Genomic DNA, 27,458 nt, shown 5'->3' on the forward strand with positions numbered 1-27,458 from the left:
AAATATTCTTGAAATTGCACTTATTTAAATTACACTCAAGCTCCCTGTAAATCTAAAAAAAGATTATAAGGAGGGGAAATAATTTCAAGAGGCCTAGCAAGCTATCAGAAAATTGCTCTATTATATCTCTTCAGAATTTTTCCATTTTTTAAGTCAAAGAATTGCTGGCATTTGAGAACATTTTCTAGAAAACTGTTTGATACATTATAGGCCCTAGAAACTATTACTGTCGTATATACTTTCAGCTTCACTACAAGCATATGCCCCAAGACACCTAATAAGAGAATTGAGGGATTTATCAACAAACCAGGGCCAAAGGAAGCTGGGAAAAGGGATCTTTTGCTATATTTTCTGTTGATCTCACTGAAAACTAAAGATCTATCTGTGCAACTTATTTTTCCAGTATGGTTGGAATTGCAAAAACATTTTCTTTGGAATTCCCAACGAAACCTTTCTTTTCACCCTCTTAGACCACACATTGAGTTTTCCACCCTACGCTACCACAGCATAAGAAAGTTTATGTATGTTGAAACAATAAGATACTGTCCACAGGCTGGATATGAGTGTTAATTAAACCACTGGTGTCTTATAAGAAAACCTTGATATAATATCTACTCTTACTAACCATGGGAATTACACATTTTCCTTTGTTGTCTTTTCCAATGTTGTATTTTATGATAATATTGCTGTGTACTTCAGCATGCTCAGATTAATTATGAGGCAATAAACTTCACATAAAAGTGCTGAAAAACTATTAAAAAAATCTCACTTGTTGTTTTTCAACAAACTAAAGTGTATAAGAAATTGAAGAAGTACAGAACAGAGGAGTGACCTACCGTGGTTGTCTTTATCCGTCCTCCTGGTTGTGTACAGGTCCAGCCTGATTTATTGATTAGCAAATCACAGCCTTCTCCTTCTAAACACGGAAGCATTTCACACCACTGTTTTGTTTTGATAATTCGTGCTATGAAACAGAAAAGGAAGAAGAAAAAACAAAACCAAAAACAATTGGCAGGAGAATTCACATTTCACTTATCTCTAAACACATTCTCATTTGAGTTGTCTATTTTCATTATTTGATAATTCAGCAATAGTTTATAATGTAGACAGCCCTAGGCAATTTACAAAATTATTTACACCTCCTGTGCCAACAAATTTCATTTCAAACTTAAAAACCAACAAAAAACCCCAAAAGACAGCTTTGTTATAAATCAAAAAAACAGAGAAACTAGCTATTTTTCTAATTTCATGCTTGTTGCAATCAAGGAAACATTGTTGGGAGGGGTTTACAATTAAAGACTTAACTATCCTAACTAATCATTTTGGTGTCCCACAACTGGGATACATTGTGTTAGATTCTCTACAAACATGAGCAGAACATCCTTATTCTGAAGTGCTTCAATGTAAATTGACATGAGACATGCAGGGGAAAGAGAAAAGCTATAATAAACAGTTAGAGGGGTCAGTATAAAGACAGCTATTGTGAAACTGTGATACTTCAATGGTAGGGGTTTAGTCTAGGGCAGAAACTAGGAACATAAGAAGGACAAGTGTTGAATGAAGCAAAGGTTGAGAAATCATGGAGAAGGAGACAACAAGCTGAGGGAAAAGACAGGAACAAACAGCCTATTACTACAAGGGAAAAGGAGTCTAGTTATGAAGGTTTCTAACAGAAGGCTGGTGTTATATGTGTTTTGTGTCTACCCTTAATGCTTGTGTCTCTGGCAAGCTCACTGCAAAATTTCCGCAAGGTCATACACAGCATGTAGGCTTGGAACAACAGAGCCCTGACTGCAATAAAGTAAAAGCAAAGGAGCTGTAAGGAGCAATTTTTCCTCAAGAGAGAGAGAAAAGGGGCTTTAATACCTGTAGATTTCTTCCTGAACTATACTGCTACTTCTTTTGAGTTCACCTTTGTAATATCTGGGTTCCTTCTCATAGAATACCAAATGATATTACTAATATCTGGTATTCCATTATTCTTTCACTCTTCACTGAAGACAATACTGTAAAGTGGAGTGTTTAGGGTACTTTTCATAAAATACATATACAGAGAGACACTCATTTGCATGGTGCCATATACTCATGCTAAACAAGGTAAGGTCTTCCAAACTAACTTTTGCTCAATCTGTAAGACTTGCAGTCTGCAGAAAATGGTCCTCAGTTCCTCCACAGATCATTTCACCAATTCTTGGTAGGACTATAAGAAAGCTCCACCACTTCAATTTATGCTTAAGTGTCCTAGGATTCAAGGTCAGAACTTGAGGGACATAGAGGGACACTGATCATGCCTTTCTCTATGTTGACGCGTGACACCAATACACACAATACGCCTTCAGTAATCATTAGCCCAGCAAAACGAGAACTGCAGGAGAAATACTTAGTGAAACAAGAAGCTTATGCTGTACCAAATTAATTTGGGGTCCAAGGAGACTAAACAGTCATTTATCCCAGTGGCAGCTGCAGCTTTATGCTCACCTGAACGTGTGATTCAGCCTGAGTTCTTCTGTTTGGAACTGCTTAAGAATACAATTCCCAGCGCCACTAGATCATGGCAATAAATAGAAATGCAATTTTAAGTCTTTTAATAAAACCCTTTCCAATATTTTGACCCAAAATAACTTGTGTCCTCAGCTCTGGTATAATTTTTGGTAAGCTTTAGCAATATAACAAAACCTGATTTCTTTCTGTCGAAGTTCAATCTGAAATTCATATTAATATTTAAATTATAAAACCTCTTTAGTACCTACATGTCTACATAGAAATTTTCACTGTTCATTAAGCAATATATAAATCAATGGTGAAATGACTCATAACTACAATTTTTTGAAGCAACTCTGCTAATTTGTATAAGCACAAGATACACAGAAATGTGGATTCTACTTGGGCACCAGATGTACTGCTCTAGAGATAACTGGATCATATCAGTTTTTGAGATTAACCCCCCCTCTGTAACAGTTAATAGCCTCATCTTTTTCAGTGAAGGCATGCATCCAGCTACAGGCTCAACAGAAAAAGCTCAGTAAAATGTTCACACCAAATCTGACCTACTTGCATTTATATCTTTCTTAATTCACAATATCAAAATGGCTATGTCTATAAATGTTTCAACAATATGAAGGATCACTGAAAGACTGAATAGTAAGCTAAAGTCAGAAATATCCACTAGATTGCCTTTACTATCTCAGCTAGGAGGTTTTCCTGGAAATATGACTTTAAGTAATCTCATTTAAAAATGTATCTCTGAATTACTCTCAGTGGTTGCTATTGGTATTATCACAAATCCATGGGGTCCTTGCTCTGGGTATTGGTTATATCCACACAAGTTTGAAACACGCCATGGGTATTTTACAAAACATAAAGTCTAAAACATTTCTGTGCTGTGTATAGACCAGCTCATGCATTTAGGTGTTGAGAATCTGAACTTCTTTTGTAGAGAAAAGGTAGCCAGCTCACATGGTTTAAAGCTAATCAGTATCAAAACTCTGCCTCCTCAGCCCCTACGCCCTCTTCCAACCCTTCTTCCCGCTGGGATCTCTTCCCCATTACTGGTCCCTGTAATTCTGCTTTTCCACCCACTCATGGCTTTGCTTCAGGAGCCTCACCAACACACAGGCCCTCTCATAGTGCCACGAGGGAGGTCCTGTTCCTGTCTGCAGGACTATGTCTCCTTTGGCATTTTCGCTGTTTGGTTTGCGCATTATATCGCAGTATGGGAGTGGAGCTCAATGTGTAATGTAGGCAGGGAGCAAAATGTACAACAATTTTTATAAGCATAATATCAAAGAATTTTCATCAGTAATTGAAATTGAGTTACACTAGTCAAAGCAAAGGAATATAGTGCATTTCCTGAGGCAGTGTAGTTGCCTTTTTACTGTGTATATTCACCAGGGCTGTAATTCAGCCCTCTGCAGACAAGAGAGCAAAAAGCCTATCAGCTTCTTCAAATCCACTCCAAGCTCCATTATAAAGAATTAAGTGGCACTTAAATGATACACAGGCTTTGTGCAGAGCTTCTGCAAAGAACTGAATTTCAGCTTTAGAATCTGTGCTGACACTACCTTGCATCTCCTAAGAAGGGCTGTGCCTCTTCACTTAAACTGGAGTTAATAGGAACTGACATTGCTCAGCACATGGTAGAATTGCTTTCCTGGGTAGTGCCATTTGACCTGGAGAAGAAATGGACTCTGTCCAAGGGGTTTTCATGCAAACAGTTTCAAGGCGGTGGGTGCAAGAAGATGTTGATACAACATCCTGACAAACTACCCACCAATGTGACCTTAATTGTTTTGTAAGACAGAGAAAATTGCAATCAAGTTCCAGTTATTGGTAGAAAAAGTCTCCATTCATGATCAGCATGGTCTAAGTTAAGACTGCTCAACTGAGTAGAGTCTCAGAAAACCACAAATTGTTTTCTGCTAAATGCTGCAACTGGATAAGCTTTTGTCAATAAGACTCTCACCTGTTTTAATATTATCTATATATATTTCCTGTGGAAAAGCAGGTTTGTTTTCCAGGTATTCTTTTCCCAAATACACCCTGCACTCAGAGAATTATCAATCTCGGCATCTCTAGTCAATCTTTTAACTGAAAAGCAACAGTTTGCAAAAGCAAAAACCTGAGATGAGTCTTGTTCAGCAGCAGTGAATGCAAAAACTTACAGCCATCTAAAATATGATAAAATAAAATACTCAAATTGTTACAGCTTGTTGTCTCTTTTTTAATGTTGGGGAATGAATTAGGAAATAAAAGTAAAAACACACTTTATTTTCACTGAATAAGAATATTGATGGAAACGACATTCAGATACTGACACATGATTTCAGAATACCTTATGCCTCTATGCATAAAAGGTGCTGTGCTAAGTGAAGAGTTATACATTTTTATGTATTTATAAAGTATAATCTAAACCATGATGCATGAGCCTAAATAAGGTTTAAAAAAAAAAAGTAGCAGAGAAGATACATTGAAATAGGTCCTAGGAAAAATTTCTCCCAAGCAGAACACATTTTGAAACATACTTATTAAATGAGAACTTAGCTCATCTATATTTTTTACAGAATTATGTTTTTCTTCACATTATATGTTTTCAATGGTAATTTTTAGCATTTAATGCAAGCTGTAACATACACATTGGAGAAAATTTTTCCTCTTTGACTTTCATATATTATATCACTGTGGTTTTCCTTGAACTTTGAAGAAAACTGATCAACATAGCAGTTTTCCAAGGTTCAGAAATGCCTTTGGCTTCACCACTTTAGAAGTACATAGACAAACACATTCATCTTAGTGTATTTCATTTGCCCTATTAACATTGAATAGGACCACATCTTTTATAATTATTCACTTCCAAATGATCTCAACTGGTTTCATCATCCCACTCATCTCCCAGTCTTTTTTTAATTTTATCTGATATTTTTCCTTTTCTATTTTTTTTTTCAGCTCTAGCTTTTTACTCTGACCATTCCCCTCCTCTGCCTGATTCAGTACATACACACTACCTACCTATCAAAGATCCCCAAAGATCTTGCAGAACCTGCTATGTTTAGCTAGCTTTACCTACAACTGGTAAATGCTGTTCATTGTCCCCAGTGTGCACTGAGGTTAACAAAACCTCTAAATTCTTAGTAATCACTAGACTGGAGACCTTTCTGTGTCCCTCCTTCCTTCAAAGAGAGAGTGTACTTTAATATGTATACTTCAAAAAAATTAAACAACAATAAAAATATGCAAAGTAATATGCTTGCAAAAACATATATCAGTTAAATTGCAGTGGCAGGAAAGATGCCATCGGAAAGACACACTGAATCACACCACCCTAAGAAACTGCAATCATGAACTATCTTTAGAGCAGCAATTTGACTGTAATAGTGTAAAAGCCCCAAATGTCAATCTATTTTACAACAAGGAAATATCACAAAGCTTGGATACCTTTTACAGCAGTCATTCTGCTTCCCTAAAAAGAATTGAAGCACTGCTAATTCACAAAGGGTTAGATTGTCTCAATTATTTATAGGGCATCTAGACCAAAGACTATTTAGTTCTAAGAACAGCAATATAGCAATGTCTAGACACCTATTTTATCATTTAGCTCTTGCTGTCAAGATTGAGAGGGATGCTTGAGCTGAGGTTGAGAAATATATGAAAAAAAGTGATCTCCTGTGGGCTACAGAGAAGCTACAAATTGAGACCAGGTAACTAGATCATGAGCAAAAGACTGAATGACAGGGCAGAGGCTTTTCCTGCAGCTCATCCAATCATAGTTCCACTGAGAGATAAATCTTATTGCAGCCCCTGGGTTGAGAAAATACCGTCCATGTTCACCTGTACCCCCAAAAAGAATGAAAATTTGGCTTTATCAGAAATTATGCAGATTGCACCTTGTACAACTTGTATTTAGGAGGAGCAGGATAATACCTAGGAGACGATCTCCAAATTATGCAGTCATCCATATTATCCCAAACAAAGACTCCCTAAGGAACAACACTGTGAGTTACATAAGTAGTCCCAAGGAATTTAGCTGAATTAGCTGGCATAAGAAGTTGTTGGATTAAACTGAGTGAATGCAGAAAGCTCAGTAAACCACTGATGCAAAAACTACTTGAAAATACTACTTCGAAAAAGTAAACTCAAATTTAAACAACTGCATTTAGAAAGGCATCCATGTATTTGTTCAATTTTATGACATACTTAATGTTTTGCTTTAACTTCATAAGACCCTGAAATAAATATATGCCGACAGCTTAAAAATAATTGCACAAAAAAACCCTGAAGTATAATCCAGATTCTAGGAGCACTCTCATGAAATTCAACAGCTCTTATCCTTTTTCCTGTTTGTGTCTCCAAAAAGAAGCATTTCCTCATTATGATACCCCAAACAATAAATAAATAAAAAATGAAAAGCATATGAGACTAAATGCAAATGAACATGATACCTGACTTTTTGTAGTGTAGAAACTAGAATGTATTTTTCTGATCTATCTTTTTTTTAGTTCTTTGAAAACTTTAAGTCCATGTGACTCACTGATACAGAGATAGGTACCTTACATTAGTCTACATCCAGATGTTCAAATATTTGTAAGAGAGATGCATTATCCTAACATGCAAAGTGTCCTATAAATCAGCTTCACCATCAACTCATGTCTGTTTCCATTTTAGTTTTCAAGGGCCAGTATTCTGTTTCTAATTGCTCTCATTAGAGATTGTAATATATCTCTGGATTTGTTCTCAACTCCTCAGCCCCTCACTGGCAAAATTGCTTACTTGGAAAAGTAATGCAGCAAATGTAACACATATTTTCCAACTGCCTACATAGCAGTCGAACAGAAAACAAACAAACAAACAAACAAAGAAAAAACCCCATTTTTTATCATTTACTAAATTTCACAGGGTCACAACAAGTATCCTGAGAGTAATAATAAATAATAAATACTGATAAAATTTACATGTTGAATTTTTTTTAGGGACAGTTCATGTGCTTCTAGTCTCTGCAAAACTAGCATTTTCTAACTAAATATTAAAATGTCAGTGCTTTGAATAGGCAAGCTGGCTTACAACTTTGCCCAGGATTTCAGCACTTGTCTGAATATCTGTAGATGTGCATATTCAATGATTTTCAATCTATGAATGATCTTACTGCTTCACTGTCTGTGGGTAGTTAGCATTTGCTCTCTAATAAGAGATGCTAATGCAACACATAGCCCTAGAGAAAGCTGTTGTCAGGACTCAGTGTTTTCTGTTTCTGTCCCCTGCTGTTCTGCTCTGCTGTATTCAATTAGTGTGCTGTAAGCAAAGTAAAAATTACTAAAAATCTGATCTGTGATATGCCAGCAAAGAACCCTTCAGAGATCAGGCTTTCTACACATTTTACTTTGCTGCCAGCATATTGAGAACAGCAAATTTCACTGGAGAGGGACTCTCCAGTGTAGTGGAGCAATTTCAGATGTAAAGAAGAGAATTTGAAGATCATGGTAAAGAATAGACAAGAAGGGTTAAAATGGGAAGCAGTGGGAAAATAGATACTAAAGAAAAAAAAAAAAAAAAAGCAAGAAAGAAAGGAAAAAGAAGACAAATCCCAGCTATATGTAGTAGCTACTGAAGCTAATGGGCAAGGTCAAAAGCTTGAGCACTTGTTCAGCGGAGTCAGTGCAACAATGTAGGTGGGTGAAGGCAAAAGACCAGAACATATTGGGTTTTCTTCTCTTAGTGTACCAGTTTCAGTCCTCCTGATGACATGAGCAGAGAAATGCAGTGGAAGACCAGGTTCACTATGGTTAAAAGCCAAATGAGAACTGACCAGATACTCACTGCCATCCCTATGTTCTGCAGAGAATGCTGGGCAGCTGTGGAAGAGGCAGGAGGACCCTGAGAACTCTCCTAGCTATGAAACATGTGAACATACAAAATTAATCACTGAATACACAGTGAAGCAAGAATTTTAAGGAAGATGCCACAGTAATAATTAAACTTGCTCTAGGTGGTATGGTCAGATTTTTATTGCCATGGAAAGAAGCTGGGAATAAAAGATTAAGAGGCTGGAGTGAAGGAAGGATGGCAGGAAGGTTGTAAATCAAGCTCACAAAAAACATTTAAACACAGATTGAACCTCAGAGCATAAGTACTCAAGGACGTGAGTAACAAAGAATAACTGGACACTCCATCTGTCTGCAGCTTCACATTTGACAGCGCAGTATCTGATTCTGTGCTCACAAAACACACACTAAAACTATAGCCAAGGATCAAGGTCCTACTTGGGACTCTTGCTGTAGAGAGTACCCAGTCTAACTGAGTACCTTTAATGAACCCTGCACATGCTTGTTAAGGAAGATATAAATAGAAAGAAAAAAAAATTAAAAAGAAAACAAGAAGTACTCTCCATTTGACAATGTTTTTGCATGGAAAAAGCAATGAGAATTAGAATGTGAGGTTTCATGTGCCTAAGGACAGGAGTCTGTTAGCCTTTAATCTTTTGACAGCTATTTCTGGGAATTTTAGTTCACGTTCTTCCTGTGTATTCAAAGGACGGGCATTTAGCTGAGTGGTTCTTCTGTGGCCCTCATTGCTTTTAGCACTTTCCAAGTCTGGTGTCAGCATGTGCATTGCTGCGGCGACACAGTGGTGACATTTTATTGTGTACTGAAAGAGATAATAATTCAGCTGTTCTCAAGTACAATGGGCTTCCTTTGTCAACAACCAGAGCAATGGCAAACTCTGCCCTCCTTTTGTCACGTATGCATGAACAGAACATGGAAGCAAATTGAGTTGAAATGAGCTCGATGACTGAGCATGGAAAGAGACTAAGCTGTCGCAGTGAGAACTCAGCAATGAAACTGTATTTATCTCCTACCCAAAGTGCTTTCCCCCTATTCCACATGACTAGATGCTGTCTTACAATCTATGCATTTTGGGTAAGCCTGCGACTTTTTGCTTTCATCAAATATTAAAAATAAGCTACAGTTATACTGGGGATTTTGACGTAAATCAGTGGGGATTTTGACGTAAATCAATGCTTCAACAATGAAGATTAAGGAAAAAAACAACCCAATAAAACTAATGAAACAGGTGAAAACAAAGAAAAAGGGAGCCATTTTTATGGTATCACTTTTCATAGTGAGAATGCAATTAATATAAGCATTTATGATTAGTCTGAAACTTGTGTCAGTGACCCAGGAAACTTGCCATAGAGAACTGTGATGTAGAACATTAGAGCTTGGAAACTGGCCTTTCCTTAGGACTTCTGCTTACTAGCCAGTGTTTGAACAACAGAGGAACACAAGTGTTAAAATACAGCATAGATGTTAGTTTATATAACATGCACTGTATTGGTACACTGTCCATGGGGAAACCCTGTTACAGGTGGGTGTGTTATATCTCAACTGCACAGTCACACACCTTGTCAGACAGCAGTTTTATATTATGCCTGTGCAGAGTATGATTTTTGACTGACAGGTTAGGTCATGTGAATTTTTTTAGGGTAGCTTTTCATCTATACAGAAATATTACTCTTCCTTACCCCCCAAATTTTATGATCTTACACAATTTTCCTAAATTTGTATTTAAATTGGGCAATTTTTTGTCTTGTTACTTGGTCAAGCTCTCTCTGTAGGTAATTCAGTATTTTGTTGGAATAAATAAAAAATACAACTGAGTGCCTATTTTTAATTTATTTTTATAATGCACATAAAGTTGGGAGACAGATACTTTAAAAAGACAATGCATCTCTAAAACTCATCTAATGCATGGACAATTTTACTTTGTGTACCTAAGGCAACAAAAAATTGACTTTCAAAGATCCTCTAGATTCTGTTACATAAAAATTATTAACACTTTAGTTCAGAGCTCTATAACAAAAATAGTCACTGATTGGAGGGAATAGTCTCTCTTGACCTAAGGGGCATTTGATGGCATTGATAGTATTTGATGTATGAGAACACTTCCAACAAATCTATGAACAGCTACATCTTCTTGATATCCCCATCTTTTTCACCATCAGAAAACCTAACTTTAAATTTTCAAAATTATTCCCGTGAAATCAGACTAGAAGGATTGGCCAAGAGGTGAAAAAGGGGGAAGTGCTGCCTCTCTCTCTCTGGGCAGGCAATGCATGTGCTCCTATGCTACAGCCACTCTGTTTGCAAGTAGGAGAACTGTTCCCTGACTAAAGCTGCACAGTAGAGGCTCCTTGGGCCAAAGGACACAGTAATAGCACAGAAAATATACTCTGACTTACTTTTCTAAACCATGAAATTCTTAAAATTAGGTGCTGCAAGCATTTGTGGTTCTGCAGCAACTGCACCAATTGTTAAAAATCAGACCACCAGGCACAAAGCAGTTGATCAGGTCAGTATATTGAGAGTTAAAATTACTTTTCTGGATTGTACTTATTTACAGGAAATATGATAGAGTTATATATTTTAGGGAAAGAAACAATAAGTTTTTGAAGGCCATAAAATTTAATCCAGCAATTCCTATAACAATTTCAAAAATTTCTTGTTGACGTAAAACATAACTTTTAGAAAGACATCCAGTACTAATTTTCAGAGAATGCTCACATTTCTGAAAACTCTCGAGGCAGCTTATACAATTCAATGGCAAGGGCTAAACTTCTCAGTTCTACAGATTTTAGTATTACTCCTGTAGGACCCATTTAACTAAATCCTTTACTAAACTCCAAATGATTGAGTGATCTACTGTCAGCTGTAACAAAGCCACATCTCTAAAAAAACACTCTGTGTTCCTAAAGTTTAATTTAAATTAAACTTTTATTCTTTTATTTAAATTTAAATTTAAATCTCCTGCTCTCTGCCTTTTTTTTTCTTTTTTTTTTTTTTTAACATTCAAAAGTATCTTAAGGAGAATAAAACAAACTAAACATTAACACTGAACACAAACAGGAGATAATAACCCACCAAATTAATTGGAATAGAAGCAAGTTAGTATACTCCATCCGAAAGAATGTAATTGTTTTCTTTTAACAGTAACTGTCTGAAAATGAGCTTTCTCAAGTGACTCTTGCTTGTTAGAGCAATGGAGAAACCTCATTGGAAATATCTACAATTTGTAACAATGCAAACAGTCCAAGTTCACAGTCCTGACTCAGACAAAACTGCAATGAGTTTCTTGAGGGTTCTTCTGAATAAAGCACTGCTCAACTGAGTCTGCAGCTTGGAAATAGCCCCTTGCAGATTAAGAAATAACAACTGCTAGTTCGCTATGCTTCTCTTAAGTACAATACTGAACTATTTAAGTGTTCATTTAGACTCAACATTTTAAACATGCAAAAAAAAATCTTAAAGAAATCCCCCCAGGGAAACTCCTCAAGGTTTTTTTCTTATATTTTCACAAAGCAAAATGGCCCTTCAAATTATCCCGGTATGCCTAATTATGCAATTAAGCATGTATGTATGTATTTATGCATCTCTGAAATTAGGAACAGAAGTTGCTGTTCCTACATTGCTGCAGTGTTTTACCCTGGTCAGCAGGATACCCTGTACAACCACCTGAATTGTATTGAAATAAAGAATAATTTTTATTAAAGTGTAGAATAATGTGCACACTTTCTGCTGTGGAACTGACAAAACACTTTCATAATTCCGTAAGTGTAGAGCCTATTTACACGCTTCTTTAATTCCTTTATGTTCAAGAATGGAAATATGTATATATTGGTATATATTATAATTCTTCCTAATAATATTAGTAAACATAAAATTATTCAGATGTCTTATGCCATTATCAGCATACTGTGCATTCTAAAGTAATTCTAAAGCATTCTAAATTCCTAAATTTTGGCTAGTGAAAAAGTAGATATTTTTAGCTGCCAGTTGCAAAGACTTCTCAGCTTATCAACTTAGAAACATTCACCAGGTATTCAAAATATGGGAGAATAATTTCATGAAAATAGATACATAATCTAATAGTATGGAGATTTGCAATTTCTGCCATGTGCACAAGCAGGCACTTCAGTTTTGTAAAAATGAAGAGGTGGATATAACACACACAGACACAAATTTGTTAGCAAATTCTTCATCACCTCTGCTGTAATATAAATTCTGTGGGCTTTTTTTTTTGTTGATGCTTTTTTTTTGTTTGGTTGGGTTTTTGTTGTTGTTGTTGTTTGTTGGTTTTGTTGTTGTTTTGTTGTTGTTTATTTGCTAGGGGTTTTTTTTTGTTTTTTTTTTTTTTTTTTTTTTTTTTTTTTTTAAATAAATTTGTAGTGGATGCCACAGCTTCAGTGCCCTGTTTATTACATGTGTGGTCTTGCCCACTTGAATCTATGCAACCCATTCAAAAAACAGACTGCAAAATGCCAAAGACTTTCTTTCACTTCCAGCCCTGCTCAAGTTTTCTTTGAGGCAGTGCTCATCTGAATCCTTGCCTGTTTCTTGCTTACAAAACATTCATATTCAAAGCACCATTAGCACAATAGCAATTAAAAAAGAGCCTTTTATGCCAACGTGCTACAACTTCATCTCACACACCCTTTACAGGAAAAAGGTCTTTTCTCTTCTTTCCAATATCAGTGAAGCACTCATGCCATGTGAAAAGAATGCTCCCTTTCAGTGCAGAGGAGACATGACTGTGCCTTATGTGACTCTACTCCACGTACAACCGAGGGGAAGACAAGGTGACCGAAAAGATCTTTCTTGTTTCTAACCTCTATGAAAGTTCACGGTATCGGGAATTGCATATTGTTATAAATGATAAGAAGCCAATTCAAAATAACAGAATTTATTTAGCAAATTTTAAAAAAAAAACCAACAATTAAAAGCCACAATAAAATTGGACAGTCTCGATCAAATGCTGGGTATGCAGAGTGACAGTAACAATGGTACCGTCCAACCTCGACCACACATCCTATGTCCTGGTGCAAGGTTTTTATACAGTTTATTTGTCCTGAGGCTAAGTCCATTGAAAGTCCAAATATTCACCTATCTCTTTATTTCCAAGTGAGGTCTTGAAAGGGGTTTCCGTAAGTAGGAAAAGATGATTTGACAGTCTTCCTGGATCTTGTCTTTGGGGTGTTGATTTGATCATCCTCCGGTTCCCTCACCAAGATTGATATCAGATGTCAATCAGCTGTGAAGTGGAGGCCCATCATTGATGAATGGGCCATCTCCAGTCCGGCCATGTAATTTTTGGTGCAGATGTTGTGGTTTCACAGCTTGCACTACAGGTCCTGGAATCTCGGAGATGCCCTGGAGCAGCTTTTTAATAGACCAAATCCTTGATACACGGATTTATCTATTACATTTACCACACATATTAACAACCAGATGCAGATTTTTGTGTGGAAATGGCACAGTGCTTCCATGGGACCCTTTTTTTTTTTTTTTTTTTTTTTTTTTTTTTTTTTTTTTTTAACCTGCTGTAAAGGATAGGAAAAGCACTTTCAGGTTTCTCACAAGTACGATCAACAAGAACAAGAAAGGACAGCAATTAGCCTTGAATCATTCACAGCAGTCATTCCCAAAATATTGCTAAGCCTGAGCAGTAAATGGGAAGCAGGAAGAATCTGCAGCTATATCACACTAGGGGTGGGTTTGTTGCCAGTATTACATCAAGTTGCTTCATTGGCACTAAGACAAACACTGAAGTTTCCCATGAATTAATACTGTTTCTTTATGGTATGCTGTAGATGCAATGATCATATTAATTAGAGAAGAACAAGAGAAAATGGAAATGTTTCATAATTCCTCCTAATTATAATTTATAGGCAGTTTCACAAGACAAAAGAGTGAGTATCACAGGGTTGGTCAGAAAAACATAGATCACAAAAACATTTGCAATAACAGCATATAGGCAATATCAAAGCATTTTACAGTAATGTAAAGATGCATACAAGAATCTAAGTGCCCCAAAACATCCTCAGTATCAGTCACATTATTTCCAATACCTGAACTACACAACCCTGTGACATGTTAATAAACTCAATCATTCAGGAACAGCTGTAACATTGTCTAGAATGTGTTACCCTCAGTTCCCACTAGCACAACACACACTGGTAAAACAAGAGACAAAAAAGAAACGACCCCTCAAAGGCTCTTGTGTGCCTTTATTTCACACTGAATAAGCAGGCACAGTACAGCCTGCTGCTGAGCTTTTCCTCACCAGTTGGTCAAAACATGGATAGACTCTTGGTTACAGCTCCTAATGTGTTGATCAACTGACCCAGAATAACAAAGGCTAAGGGTAAGCAACACAGAAATTACTATACTGGATCAGACCTGAATCAGTCTAGTCTAACATCCTGCCTCCACAAGTAGCCAGAGGGACATGTAAGAACCCAGCACCAGCCAGCTGCCCTTATTTCTGTATGTTCTAGCAAGAACTGTTCTACGAAATAACTTAATACACTCCGATTTGTTTCTCAATTACTGCTCTGCAAGCTGTTGATTGAAGGGCAAAGGGTGGAAATTGTACATCTCAAAGGAACTATTAACTTTGTTCTTCATTCCCTGAGGTGTACGCTAAGGCATAATACCATAAATTAATCCAAAGGGAATTTGCCATGATAGATCTAAATTGATAGCATTAAAAATGTTCATATATTTGTGTTTAAAAGTCCCTTTTTGGGGGGAGTTCCGTGGGGGTTTGTTTTGCTTTGTTTGTGGGTTTTTTTGTGTTTTTTGTTTGGTTTTTTTGTTTGTTTTTAAGGAATTTTCATCATCAGTTTAAGGGAAAAAACACTGTAATTTTTTTCCCATTAAAATACAGAAAGCATTGCATATGCATCACACATTAATCACAGAAAAATTAAGGACACAGAAAAACAAATATGATAAATCACACATCTTTTTGCCTGAGATATAAAACAGCATCAGGCCTCTATACCTCATTAACTACTGTGTTTGCCATTAACACTTCACAAAAATGTGTGAACATGTAGCTGCATCATGAAGCTGTTAAAAAAGGAAACGGTCTACTTTTTTCTGCTTTCTCTTCCTCTAAAAATTAGATGAAAATCATCCATAATGCATACGTTTCCTGGCTTAAAATATAAAAATTTTCCTTTACAATGTAATCTCCAAGATATTCCATTCACTGTAATACTTAGAGCACATTATTTCCCCCCGAGCCCAATATGAAATCATTCCTAAATAAGCTTGACCTGCTAATATACACTGTTCTTTTCCATTTAGCTTCTTACACAGCACTCAGCTGTGCTGGACCCAAGAGCCTCTTGGTAGGATATGAGCAATGTAGTCCTCATTTATCATGTGTACTCTCACTCCTAGGACAAGAAGTATATGTGGTAAATATTTTGTCCAAAATTTCATTGCTTCTGTTTTTCTTAATGTGAATATATATATATAAAAGTTAGGGAAAACAAGGCAATTAAATAAATCCTGGGCTTAGAGTGGAAAGTGCTGAATCTTATCCTTAGCTCTTTGAAAAATTTATTTCAGGTGAAGTTAGGCCATGGACTGCTTGCCACATGCCAAGCAAGGCTGCTGAATGCACTCTCATTTCTGCCCTCTCTTGTCAATAAATACATGTTTAATTATATTAACTTCAAGACACTTCTTTAAACATCTATCTTCTCTTCCATTGCAGCTCTGAAAATAAGTCTCAAATTTAGAAATCACATTTCCTGAAATTCCTAAATACATCCAGAGTTTCACATATCAGAAAGACTATTCTATTTAGATTCATTGCTTCAGGAGAAAGATGACAACTGCTTTCATCAGGCTCTCTGGCACCCACTCTTAATACTGGACAAATTTAAACACAAACCCACATTTATAAAAAAGCCAAGTGTTAACATTGGCTTAATGTTAACATTAAGTTAACATTAATGTTAACATTAAGTTAACATTTGGAAATGTTAAAATGGAAAGAGAATGTTAAAAAAATTCTGAATGATAACATCCAGCTTCATACTGGATGTTACTCCAGTATCTTACCCACTTGGGGTGCTTGTGGTTTAACTTATTATTTAATAGAGAGGAACTTACTGGAGTTAAGGAATTAATTTATTTTATTAATTTTTTCCTGATTTTATAGACTAAAGTGTATAAAAATGAGGAATTGTTTTTCCTTAACAGAATCACTGGTAATCATACTCATATCCTTTAGTATGTTCTTTCACTCTTACTGTTATAGTGTAATATATTTTTTGTGCAGTTCATGCATAGATAATGACAACTATTCATACATGCAAGTACATGAGCAGTATATTTATCCTAAAAAATGTGTAGCCTCTACCTTGTCCCAACAGCTTGACAGGGACAAAACGTGTTGAATTAATGACAAGGTGACATTTCTGGCATTTGGAACATCTCCCAAGCCTGCACTCCTTGATTTACCTTTTGTGAACATGAAGAGATCCTGCTCTCACAGCTTTTTGTGAAGCTGAAGCCTGGAACTGAGAACCTCTTCTAGGGGCTCTGACCATACTGGCTACGTGACTCAGTTCCTTTAAGTTACGGTGTAAAAAGTAAAAAAGATTTGACATCTTCTGGTGATGTAGGCACTAGCAAACAAATCAGCTTGTTTGTCTTGCAGTGGTGTATGTTGCCAAAGACACATTTCATTGGAAGATTTTTTCAAAGGCTTGAGGGTTATGCTTCAGTCAAAAAATGAAAAAAAATCCAGTTGTGGCCTTAACTCACGCAGTCAGCTACATAAGTAACCTGTCATTATAAAATGGACTCATTAGAACAAAGGGCCAGGAGTAGCCTTGAAAAAGGATTTTGAAAGATTATTGTTAAAATAAGGTAAAGACAAATGCCTCGATATAGCATTGGATAAAAATGAATCCTGGTTAGAAAAAATTGCATATTTTTTTCAACTCTGATTTTACATCAAAGGCTTAGCAGAAAAGCAATTCTCAATGACTATTCCACAATGAGAATCACTGAGGTATAATTCCAAACTTTCGAAGAAATGTTTTTAAGATCTCTGATTTTATATCTATTTTATTTCTTTTAGCAAGTTACTAGAGCATGATGCAAATTAAATAGCTATTATTACCAATATAAAGAGTATTTGTGTCTTTTTTTCAAGTGGTATAAAACAAAATAATACCCCTGAACAAAAAAATCTATTTACATTAATGCTAAATCTAGAACTGCTTGTGTTTATTAAGCATAGGGATTTTTCACTGAAATTTTATGTTTATAAATACATGTGAGCATATCTTGCAACTGACAAAATTGTAGTTGCTCTTGGAAACTAGAAAATTCAAGATCTGTATTACTTGAGAGAAAATCAAAGCCTGTACTTCACATTTTAGCTGCAACAGTTGTTCCTAATACAGCGAATAAAAGCAGAAATCAACTTTGTACAAAACTATAAATTATCTCAATCATAAAAATTTAACTAGGTTAAGAATGAAAATATATTAAAAAATACATATTTGGAAATATAAAAGCAATACAGGTTGAGTAAAAAAAATCTGAAACTGGAAAACACAAGAGCTGTTAATTTACTTTATGGATGGCAGACTGTAAGACCAGCAAGAATCACTGCAATTCTATATTCTGACCTCCTGTACAGTGTTAGCCAGAGAAATTCTCTGCATTCATCACTCTACTCACCACAGCTAGCAGTAGCTCTCATAGAACTAGACAGCTGTTTTGGAAAACAAACAGAAAATCCTGAGTTTAAAATTTGCAAACCTCAACTTCAGTGACATATCCTAAAGGACAATGGCAATTGCTTGTAGAAAAACATTGTGCTTGTTTTGCATTTTTTAAAGTCAAAGTTACAACATTGGTGCCTTAAATTTATACTCCAGAGTTAGGGATGGAAGAGGCCTCAGGAGATCCCTAATTCTCTTAACTCTTAATCAATGTTTTGATTAACACAAACTTCATACAGTAAAGCATGCTACTTTCATAATCACCACGACTGCTCTCTGAACCTTTTTAAATTTTTCAATATGTTCATTGACTTGTGAACATAGGAACTGATCATCCTAATATATTAAAATCTGTCCTGTGTCTCAAAAGTGCAACAATGGGTTTTCCTACATTCACCCAAGCCTTTCCAGACTTTTGTCTGCAAGATATTCACCTTTATTAGCATTTTCTTTCTTCCAAATCTTTTATTGCAGTGTATATACTGGATCTGGCTGGGCTGGAGGTAATTTTCATCATAGCAGCTGGCATAGTACTTTAGACTTGTTATAACAAATGTGTTGGTAACACACTAGAGATTAGTTATTCCTGGGCAGCACCGCACAGCACCAAGGCTTCCTCTGCTTTTCCTTCTGCCCTCCCATAGAGAGCAGGCTGGGGATGGACAAGAAGTGTGGCCTTCCAACACAGCAGATTCTGTGATTCTGTGACAGCTGATCCAAACTCACCAGATGGATACTGCATGTCAAATAATGTCACTCCCATCAATAAAAAGCATGGGGTAGTTTTTCCAAGGTAGACATGCTGGCTGGGCATTGATCTTCTTGGGGGAGGTGGTGTGCAGTGCCTTTGCATTGCTCCCTCCCCCTCTTGCTGTCACTTTAACTGTCTATCTGGACTCTCAGTATTTTTTTTTTTTTATTTTTTCTCCTACTTCTGCTCTTCTCTCCCCTATTCTGTTGCAGGGACTGGGAGTGGGGGTCAGGAAGCAAGCCAGTTGTGGATGCTTAAGTTACTGGCTGTGATTAACCCAATTCAGCCTATTAAAAGATACAGTTCACATAGTTACATGCACTGTACCATCTGACAATGTCCCTAAAGCTTTAGTGGATAATCCCTAGTCTTGGCCTTCAGAACATTTTGGAAAAAAACTGATCTGGGTAGTCTTTAGAGCAATCTATGCTGCCTGCTTTCTGAATCACCCCATGGACAGAAGTGACTTCCTAGAGCTGACTGAGTTCAGGGAGGTATTATCCTCCAGTGCAATGCAGCAGATCCCACACAATTTTCTTTCCATATCATTCTTCCATCTCATTATGACTTCACATATGGTTTATCTTTTCAGGGGCAGGATGTAGTAAAAATCTTACTTGTAAGAGCCCAACACTGCATGGCACTGCACAGGAAAAGCACTCCATGTGTGGCCACAATTAGAGCCACAGCTATAAGAAGTGCCCGTGATGATCGCTCAGAATAGAGCAACTTCACACCTTCCAGAGCTTAGGTTCTACAAATGCTTCACTTAGCTTCTATAAATGCTAGTCTTGGGCTCTTGCCTTGACATTGTAGGTTGAGAGCTTAAGTGGGGGTTTCCCAGGCAACTCAAATCTGTCTAGCAACCACCCATGTAAGCACTCATTACAAGGTCATCACAGTGGGTTTGCTATTTCCCATGGCATCATCTTGTTCCTTGGCAGCTACAGAAGACAGATGCACATGGTGCCTGCTCAACCTTGGCTCCTGGTGCCAGCAACCAGAAGCCAGCTGGACCTGCAATCCAACTTTTGACAGCCAGCAGCACTGTCCAGTGCTGATACAACAGCCAGTAGAGAAAAGCAAAGAGAAAAGGTCCCTATTTGGTCCATGCATTAGATGCCCTATGGACACACTGCTTGGTCCCACCTTGTCTGGGTCTGCCAGCAGACACAGAGGTATCCACAGAGGCAGGTCAGAGAGAGCTTGATGCATCCAGGGGATCCAGCAGAAGGGAAAGTTCTGGAAAGACTGTGTTGAAATGGCAGCAATGGCATTTGGGACATCTGTCACTCTTAAAAGCTTTCTTTTGCAGAATTCAGTGACTAGGGTCACCTTAAGGGCTTGCAGCAGGAATGTAAATAGCTTCTTTAGCAAAAAGTGCCACCACAGGGGTTACATAAAGTTTTCTAACACAGCAGGATGGGTAAAGCCATTAGAACTACTGTAGCCATTGATGCTTTTTTTACCTCCTTTTAGTTTGTGAATCATTCACAAACACCAAAAGTGACCTTACATTTTCTCCCAAGCTAAGAACAAAGATTAGGCACTACAAATTAAAAGATCCACTAAAAATACAGCTGTTTGATAAGACATTCTATTTACATTTACTTACTGATCTGCTAATTAATGACTTTTTCACTTATTATATGGCATAATTAGTTTTAATTGCACATTGTTCTTGCTTACCTCCAATTTTTGGTCCATAGAGTATGTGCATTATGCGAGCACTAGTACCATTATTACATAAAAATGTAATTGATTTTGGAAAAAAACAATAGGTGGAGAGCAGTATGCTAGCAGAAAATATGCAATTTAAACTAGCCCAAGAATTCTGTAAATTGAAGTCACTTCATTATTTTAATTTTGATATGCAGTTTGAAGTAAAGATGCTTCTCCATATCTTTACAGAATAATTTTCATGTTAAAGACTAAAAAATTTCAGAAACCCTGTATAAGAGCCCCTCAGAACAATCACTGACACAAGTGGTCTTTTGACATGTTAGAGATACAGGCATTGTTTCACCTGGAATTACCTTTTCACCTATTGGAATTAAGTATCTCCATTTGTACTAGACGTTCAAATGTTTGTCCCAAGTTGCAACTAGATTATCAAGCAAAAATAACCGAGGTCAAAATCCACTCCCATGAATTCTCTGAACCTGACCCTGGTCATTTTCCATATGTCCTAGATTTCCTAACTACCATCCTGATATTCAGAGAAGAGTCTTTACCTGGGGATTCTTTATCTAAGAAAGAAGGTATTTACTACTACTACTTCTTCCAAATTAAATTACTCCATTGCTGCTGTACCAAAGCATTTCATAGCTATCACCTTCATCTGTTACAATGTTTTCTTTTTACATAATTCTAGACATAGAAAAGATATTTTTGAATGTAAAGGACTGCCATAATTATAACAGATACACTGAGAGAGGCACAGAGTTTATTCAGTAGCTGAGACAGCATTTATGGTGAAAGCATAATTTGTTAGGGAAAAAAAAAATAACAAAACCCAAAGTAAATATTTTTTGATCAGATTAAGTAGCCAAATAGCATTGTTTACATACCCAAAAAGGAAACTATTCTATCTGTCATTCATTGCTTGATAAATGCAAGCAAAATAATTCAAAGCAACAAACACAAACTCATAAAAATGCCTTCCATCTCACTTAGCAGGTGCCTTAAATGGCAGATTTTATAAACAATAAAAAACTTTGTCTTACATAGGCTCAAACAGACCAGTCTGTGCAATTTTCTCAAGCAGCCTCTGAAAAGATACCTTTGAGAAAATATCAGATTTCCAAAAGGATTTGCTTTATTATTATTCAATATAATTTTACTTTCAAAATAGGCAACACGGTCCTCTTTAAAAATACTGAAGTAGTAATTTATTTAATCACCTAACAACAAAACAAAGCTCTGAGGAAGCTTTTAAGAAAAGATACATATTTTTTAGCATAGCAAGCTCATACTATTTTGGAAAACAAAACACCAATTAAAAAAATACAAAGGAAAAAGGCCAAAACTCAGGTTCTGGTGTAGAAAAATCTACTTTCAATTAACTAATTTTCTCTTCATTTGGATTAAAAAATGAATGAAAAGCTAAAAATTGTTCTAATAATTTGGAATACCTTAAAAATTAAAACCATTGACCTACTGCTTGGGACTGGAGTATTGATGAAATATTGATGTTGATTTAGACAAAAAAGAATGTGCTTCTACATTTGAGGCCACTGTGAATATCCTCTTCCCACTCACTGCTGAAGACTGTTTACCAGTTATGAATTTTACTGGCATGCCAGCAGTTTTACTCACTCACGGCTCCTTTAAGAGGATTGAACACTAAAGTAATATTCTAGAATGCACTTCAGTATTTGTCTTTACTCTTCTAGGACTTCATATCCACATAGCCTCAGCTACCTACACTCCAATCAATGCTTTGACTTTTGATCAATTTAGAAAGTAAATCAGAGCAAAAAAGTGCCATTTCACTTGGGTAACAGTGTTGTACAGTCACAGTGTGACTCCAGGATTTCATGACCTGCACAGCTTCCACTTTGGTTTTAACTTGAAGAGAGCTTTGATACAAAAAAGCTCCAGATGTGCTCTGTTCCACCTACTTGAAGGGATACCACAGCTAGTATCAACAGAGAAGCTTAACCTAAATTCCTCCCAGTTTAAAGAAATCTGAGTGTCAATACATTGCTTTTAATGGGAACTTTCTGCTCTATGGGATCAAATCAACCACATCCTTGAAGTAGAATTACCTTTGCCTCCCTTGCCTTCTTGAAGTGAATCCATCAAGTGACACTTTATTTTATTCCCTACGGGTACACATTACTAGAATAACAAAACCCCAGGGAAAACAGAACAAAAAACAAAGCCCCAAACCATAAAACCAACCAAAAACCTCTTATAACACGAAAGTCTGAATGTCTGGGTGAAACTTGAGATGCTTGTAAATAAATCTACCCCTGTTTATTGTTCTTAGACTAAAGTGACCTTTCTTCTAGCTCTCCTTTTCAGTGCAATAATTTTAGTGAGTTTTTACCTTGACAGGCTGGAGAGATGGGCTGACAGGAGCCTCATGAAGCTTAACATGAGGGAAGTGCAAAGCTCTGCACCTGGGGAGAAACAAACCCAGCCCAAGTAAATGCTGGGGGATACCCAGATGGAGAACAGCTTGGTAGAAAAGAATCTGGAGGTGCTGGTAGAAAACAATCTGATCACGAGCCAGCAATGTGTCCTTGTAGCCAAGAGGGCTAATGGAATGCTGGCCCACCTTAGGAGGAGTAGATATTCTGCCAATGACACCTCAACCTGGGAAGGGAAACAGCAGATTCTTTTCTCTGTGTATTTACATGTCAGTAACGCAGATAAAATCATTACAAAATTTCCGAGCCTACAGAACTAGCACGATTATCATCATTTCATTGCAATACTGCAAATTACATGACTACAATAAACCAATATTTACAGTATTTCAGTGCTGTATGAGCCAAAGGAAGCCTGACTTCCACCAGTGGGAGATGCAGATTTAATATTTAGTCTTTTTTCTCCCGCGGGAAATGTCAACTTTCCTGCCTTAATTCTCTTTGGCACAAAACATTCACTGGAAATACACCTGGTTCAACAGAGAATGTTACAATTAAATACTGAATCCTGCACTAAAATAAGCAGCTCAATTTAAATACCTAATGTCTCTTCATATTTTTTGTATCATTTTTAATTATAATAATACAAGCAATTACTAGTATGCAGTACTTTTCAGCTTCAGAATTCCATAGCCAAAATTAGATCATAATAAAATATTTCTTTGGAACTTTTTTAATTTCAATAAAAGGTTCTCTTTCACTCCTTTTTAATGTGAATGTTCATTTTAAATGCATCCAATTTAAACACTATAGCACTTTGACAGTGCATTACAATAAAACATAAAACTGACAGAATTAATTAATGAACAGTAATTACTGTAATTTACAGTAATTCTGTCTGACAGCATCTAATTACCAACAGAGCATCCCTATGACTATAAAGGTAAGCATTTTATTGCTTCTCATTTTTTAATGGGGAAATTGAGGCAAAAATGTTAACTGAGCCCAGAATACTGAAAAATTAGATGTCCAGAATTTAGTCTGGTATCTGTGCTAGATTTAAAGCTTCTCTTTTTTTATCAGAATGGCTCATTAGTCTCTAGATTCTCCTGTTGCTTTAACATATTTTAAGAAAGAAAACAATCTGATTGGAAGGGGTAAGAAAATTTTCCAAATTACATATTTTTCCAGGGTTTTAATTTCTCACAAGGGGGCAAATCCCAAATATCTAAGTGAAACGATTAGATTTTAGATTTGCTTGGACAGATTATTTATCAGGAATTCAAGTGTAGCAGATTTCAGGCTTCTTAAGAGATTTTTCCTCTTCTCAAAAACTCGCCAGGTCCCTTTCCTTGCTGTTTTTCTCCAGCATCTCATTCCCCATTCTCTATTGGAACAAGGATTCCCTTTTCCCAGTTGCAGAATCCAGCACCTGCCTTTGTTAAACTTAATCTGTTTGGTGACTGCACAACCCTCTAATTTGTCAAGGTCTCTCTGCAGGGCCTCTCTGCCTTTGAGGGAGTCAACAGCTCCTCTCAATTTACTGTCATCAGCAAACTTACTTGACAAACCCTCGAGCTCTTCATCCAAGTTGTTGATGGAGATTTTGGAGAGCACAGGGATGAGGATGGAGCCCGAGAGAACCCCACTGGTGACAGTTCCCTGGTCTGATGTCACCACATTCACTAGGACCCTTTATGTCCAACCCGTGGAACAGTTGCTCACCCACTACTTGATGTGTTTATCCAGCTGTTGTGGGCTGGACATTTTGCTCAGAAGGACCCTGTGACAGACAGCATGGAAAGCTTTACTGAAATCAAAAAGGAAGTTGCTTAAGAGTCTTACCTTAAATCCCATGTTTTGCATTGTATAATTATATCAACAAATAAAACAACCTTGAACTAATCCAAAATGCTTAACTGAATACAGAAAATGGCAACAGAATACCCTTCCTGATCCTATTTTCCCAGGCAATGGGGATGTTTCCATTGTATTCAGGAATGGAATATGCAAGCATATCAGTGTGGATAAGAACAAAGAGCAGGTAGTTTATGATCATGTGATCTTTGTCTGCCCATTTGTTGTAATTTATGGAGAAAAAATCCCAGCACAACTGAATGAGATATTCAGGCTGCAGATTGTACTACTTGTACAATCACCCCACTAATCTTTTGCTGCTCTTCATTAGAATGTTAAGTTATCCTTTCCCATCCTGGTTCATCTTTCTGTCCCAGAACCATTTCCCACTATAATGGGAGTTTTCCCATATATACCTCATCCTTCTATGAATACTACTCTGCCACTGAGTTGTTTGCAATATGAAGTATGTTACATTGACAGAAAGTTGAATTGTTATGTGTCCATAAAATTACATACATGTTTTCAAACATGAGACAAAATATGCTTCTCATAGATATATTCCTTGGACACAGAGATGTCAGAGAGAAGGAATTCTAAGGTTTGCATTTCCTCACCCAATGTCTGTGATGGTACACATTCCTACACCACAGGCCAAGGCTGCCACTGGGTTTCTTCTCAGTTCTCTGTTTACAGAAGAGCTATGCCTTTCTCTGTTCTTTAAAATTATCAGAATGCAATGAAGTAAAAGTGCTTTAAACAAACATGTTGGAAATATAGTAAAGACATAAATACTTCTGAACTGGAAAATGAATGGCTTTCAAAGCAACACTATATTTCATCATGCTATCCAAATTGAACCTGTCCCCTTGGGGTTTGTAGTTTCTTGGTTTCTGTTAACACATGAATCTGCTTACTTTAACCAACAGCTGGAAAAAATGAATCACCTAGAACAAGACTTGTGAGACCTCACTGAAGCCCTGCATGTACCATTTCACTCTGCTTAATTCATACATGCCATAAATAGCAAAACTGCCAGTATTTTACTTAAAGGTATGGAAAATTCGCAATCATCGTTAGAAGTTCAAGACTACAAATATTTCTTCAAACATTGCCAAATAGTAGAGCCTATAAAGTCACTTGGCCATTTTTTCCCCCTTTTCCTCAGAAAAGGGGAGGAAGGCAATATAGAAAGCTCAGTTCCCATTTTCTAGTACATGGGTAGTGCAACAAATTCACATCATCAGCCCCAAGTTCTCTCTGGCACTGGAGAGAGAAAACTGAGACAGCACAAGAAAAGACAGCAGTTTCAATGGTGTCTGGGTTTGGGTATAAAAGACATTTGCCAAGCTTTCTCACTGGCTTTTTAACATCTACAGTTATAATTAGAGGTAATTAATAGATTACTTATGGTCTCTCCTGCATCTTCTTCCCCTTTTGGTTCACTATCAGGTGTATCATTTTCACATGCTCATATTCACACACGCTTGTAATTCTAGGAAACTGCTGGCATTCTTACTATTCACACGGTTTGCACTATGATAGCATAGTTGAATATGGAAATTAAAAACAAAAAAGATTAAAAATGACATCGAAATTTGATGTGAATTATCCACTTGCCTGCATGCAACTTTAGTGCAAACTCTTAGCGAAGAGCAAATTCTGAAGGATCTCCTTTTTGTTTGAAAAAGAAGCAACCATTCTGAGCCTCTTTTGTAGCATCAGCCACCCAAATGTGAACAGAGTGTAAATTGATATCTCTGTGACTCTAATGCTCACAAAGAGGCAGCTCTAGTGCCTCTGCCACTATTCCTACCTTCATCAAGCTGCAGGACAATAAAATCTAACTTGAATTTTATCACGTTTAATTGAAGATACTGTCAGCATTGTGGACAATACAGCCACCTAAGAAAAGATTGATAAAGCAATCTGAAAGTCCTGATTAGGCTGCTTACACACCACAGGTACAATATTTTGTGAAATAGGTACTTGGCTGTCAGCAGTCTAACTGCTTAACAGGGGAGCCCCATCAGACCCTGTATAAATATGACAGCAACAAAAGGAGACACCTTTGAAAAGTTTAACAGCTGCTGCAAATTACAGTGTTCTCTTGTATTACAATATTATTCCCTATTTTATCTATGCAGAAGGTCACTCCATTTCATGGGGGAATCTAATAGTCCGAAATCTAATTTCAATCTGATTAAGAACAAGAAAATTCAAATACTGAAATGCTCATTTAAAAAGGACACATTTATTGGATGTGAAAGCCCTGGAGCAGTTTGCATAGAAGTTCCAGGTTAAAAGGTCAGCTCCTGAAATGGTGTAGCCTCACAAAGCTCAGATTTCCATACTGACAATTTACCAGTGTAATTTATAAGAGACATTTTGGCCAAATTGGACAATTTCTATGAAGTATTCCTGTTTAAATATTCAGTACATTCCAAGGAAATGAAATACAGAGATTTTTCTTTTTCTTCTGACTTTCCTCTGCATTCCTGAGCTCTTCAGTTTCTCCGAACTGTGCTTCCATCACTCAGGAACCACTTCACTGCCTAAGGACAAAGCAGGCTGCCTGGAATGCCATATAACATTTAAACAAAGCAAGCTTGCTGGTGAGAAGCAATATATTCTATTAGCCCTGTTGATCAAACTTATCTAGACAAGTTAG

At 36.7% G+C, this 27,458-nt stretch overlaps 1 protein-coding gene across 1 annotated transcript in view; it reads right to left on the bottom strand.

Moving 5' to 3' along the window:
- Positions 1-27,458, bottom strand: part of TAFA5 (TAFA chemokine like family member 5) — a 336,033-nt gene that overhangs the window by 785 nt on the left and 307,790 nt on the right. The window contains 1 exon segment of the mRNA XM_066319083.1: positions 837-964. Within this exon segment, the coding sequence (XP_066175180.1) occupies positions 837-964 (128 nt within the window).

This window comes from Sylvia atricapilla, chromosome 5 (assembly GCF_009819655.1).
Source record: "Sylvia atricapilla isolate bSylAtr1 chromosome 5, bSylAtr1.pri, whole genome shotgun sequence".
Taxonomy (NCBI): Eukaryota; Metazoa; Chordata; class Aves; order Passeriformes; family Sylviidae; genus Sylvia; species Sylvia atricapilla.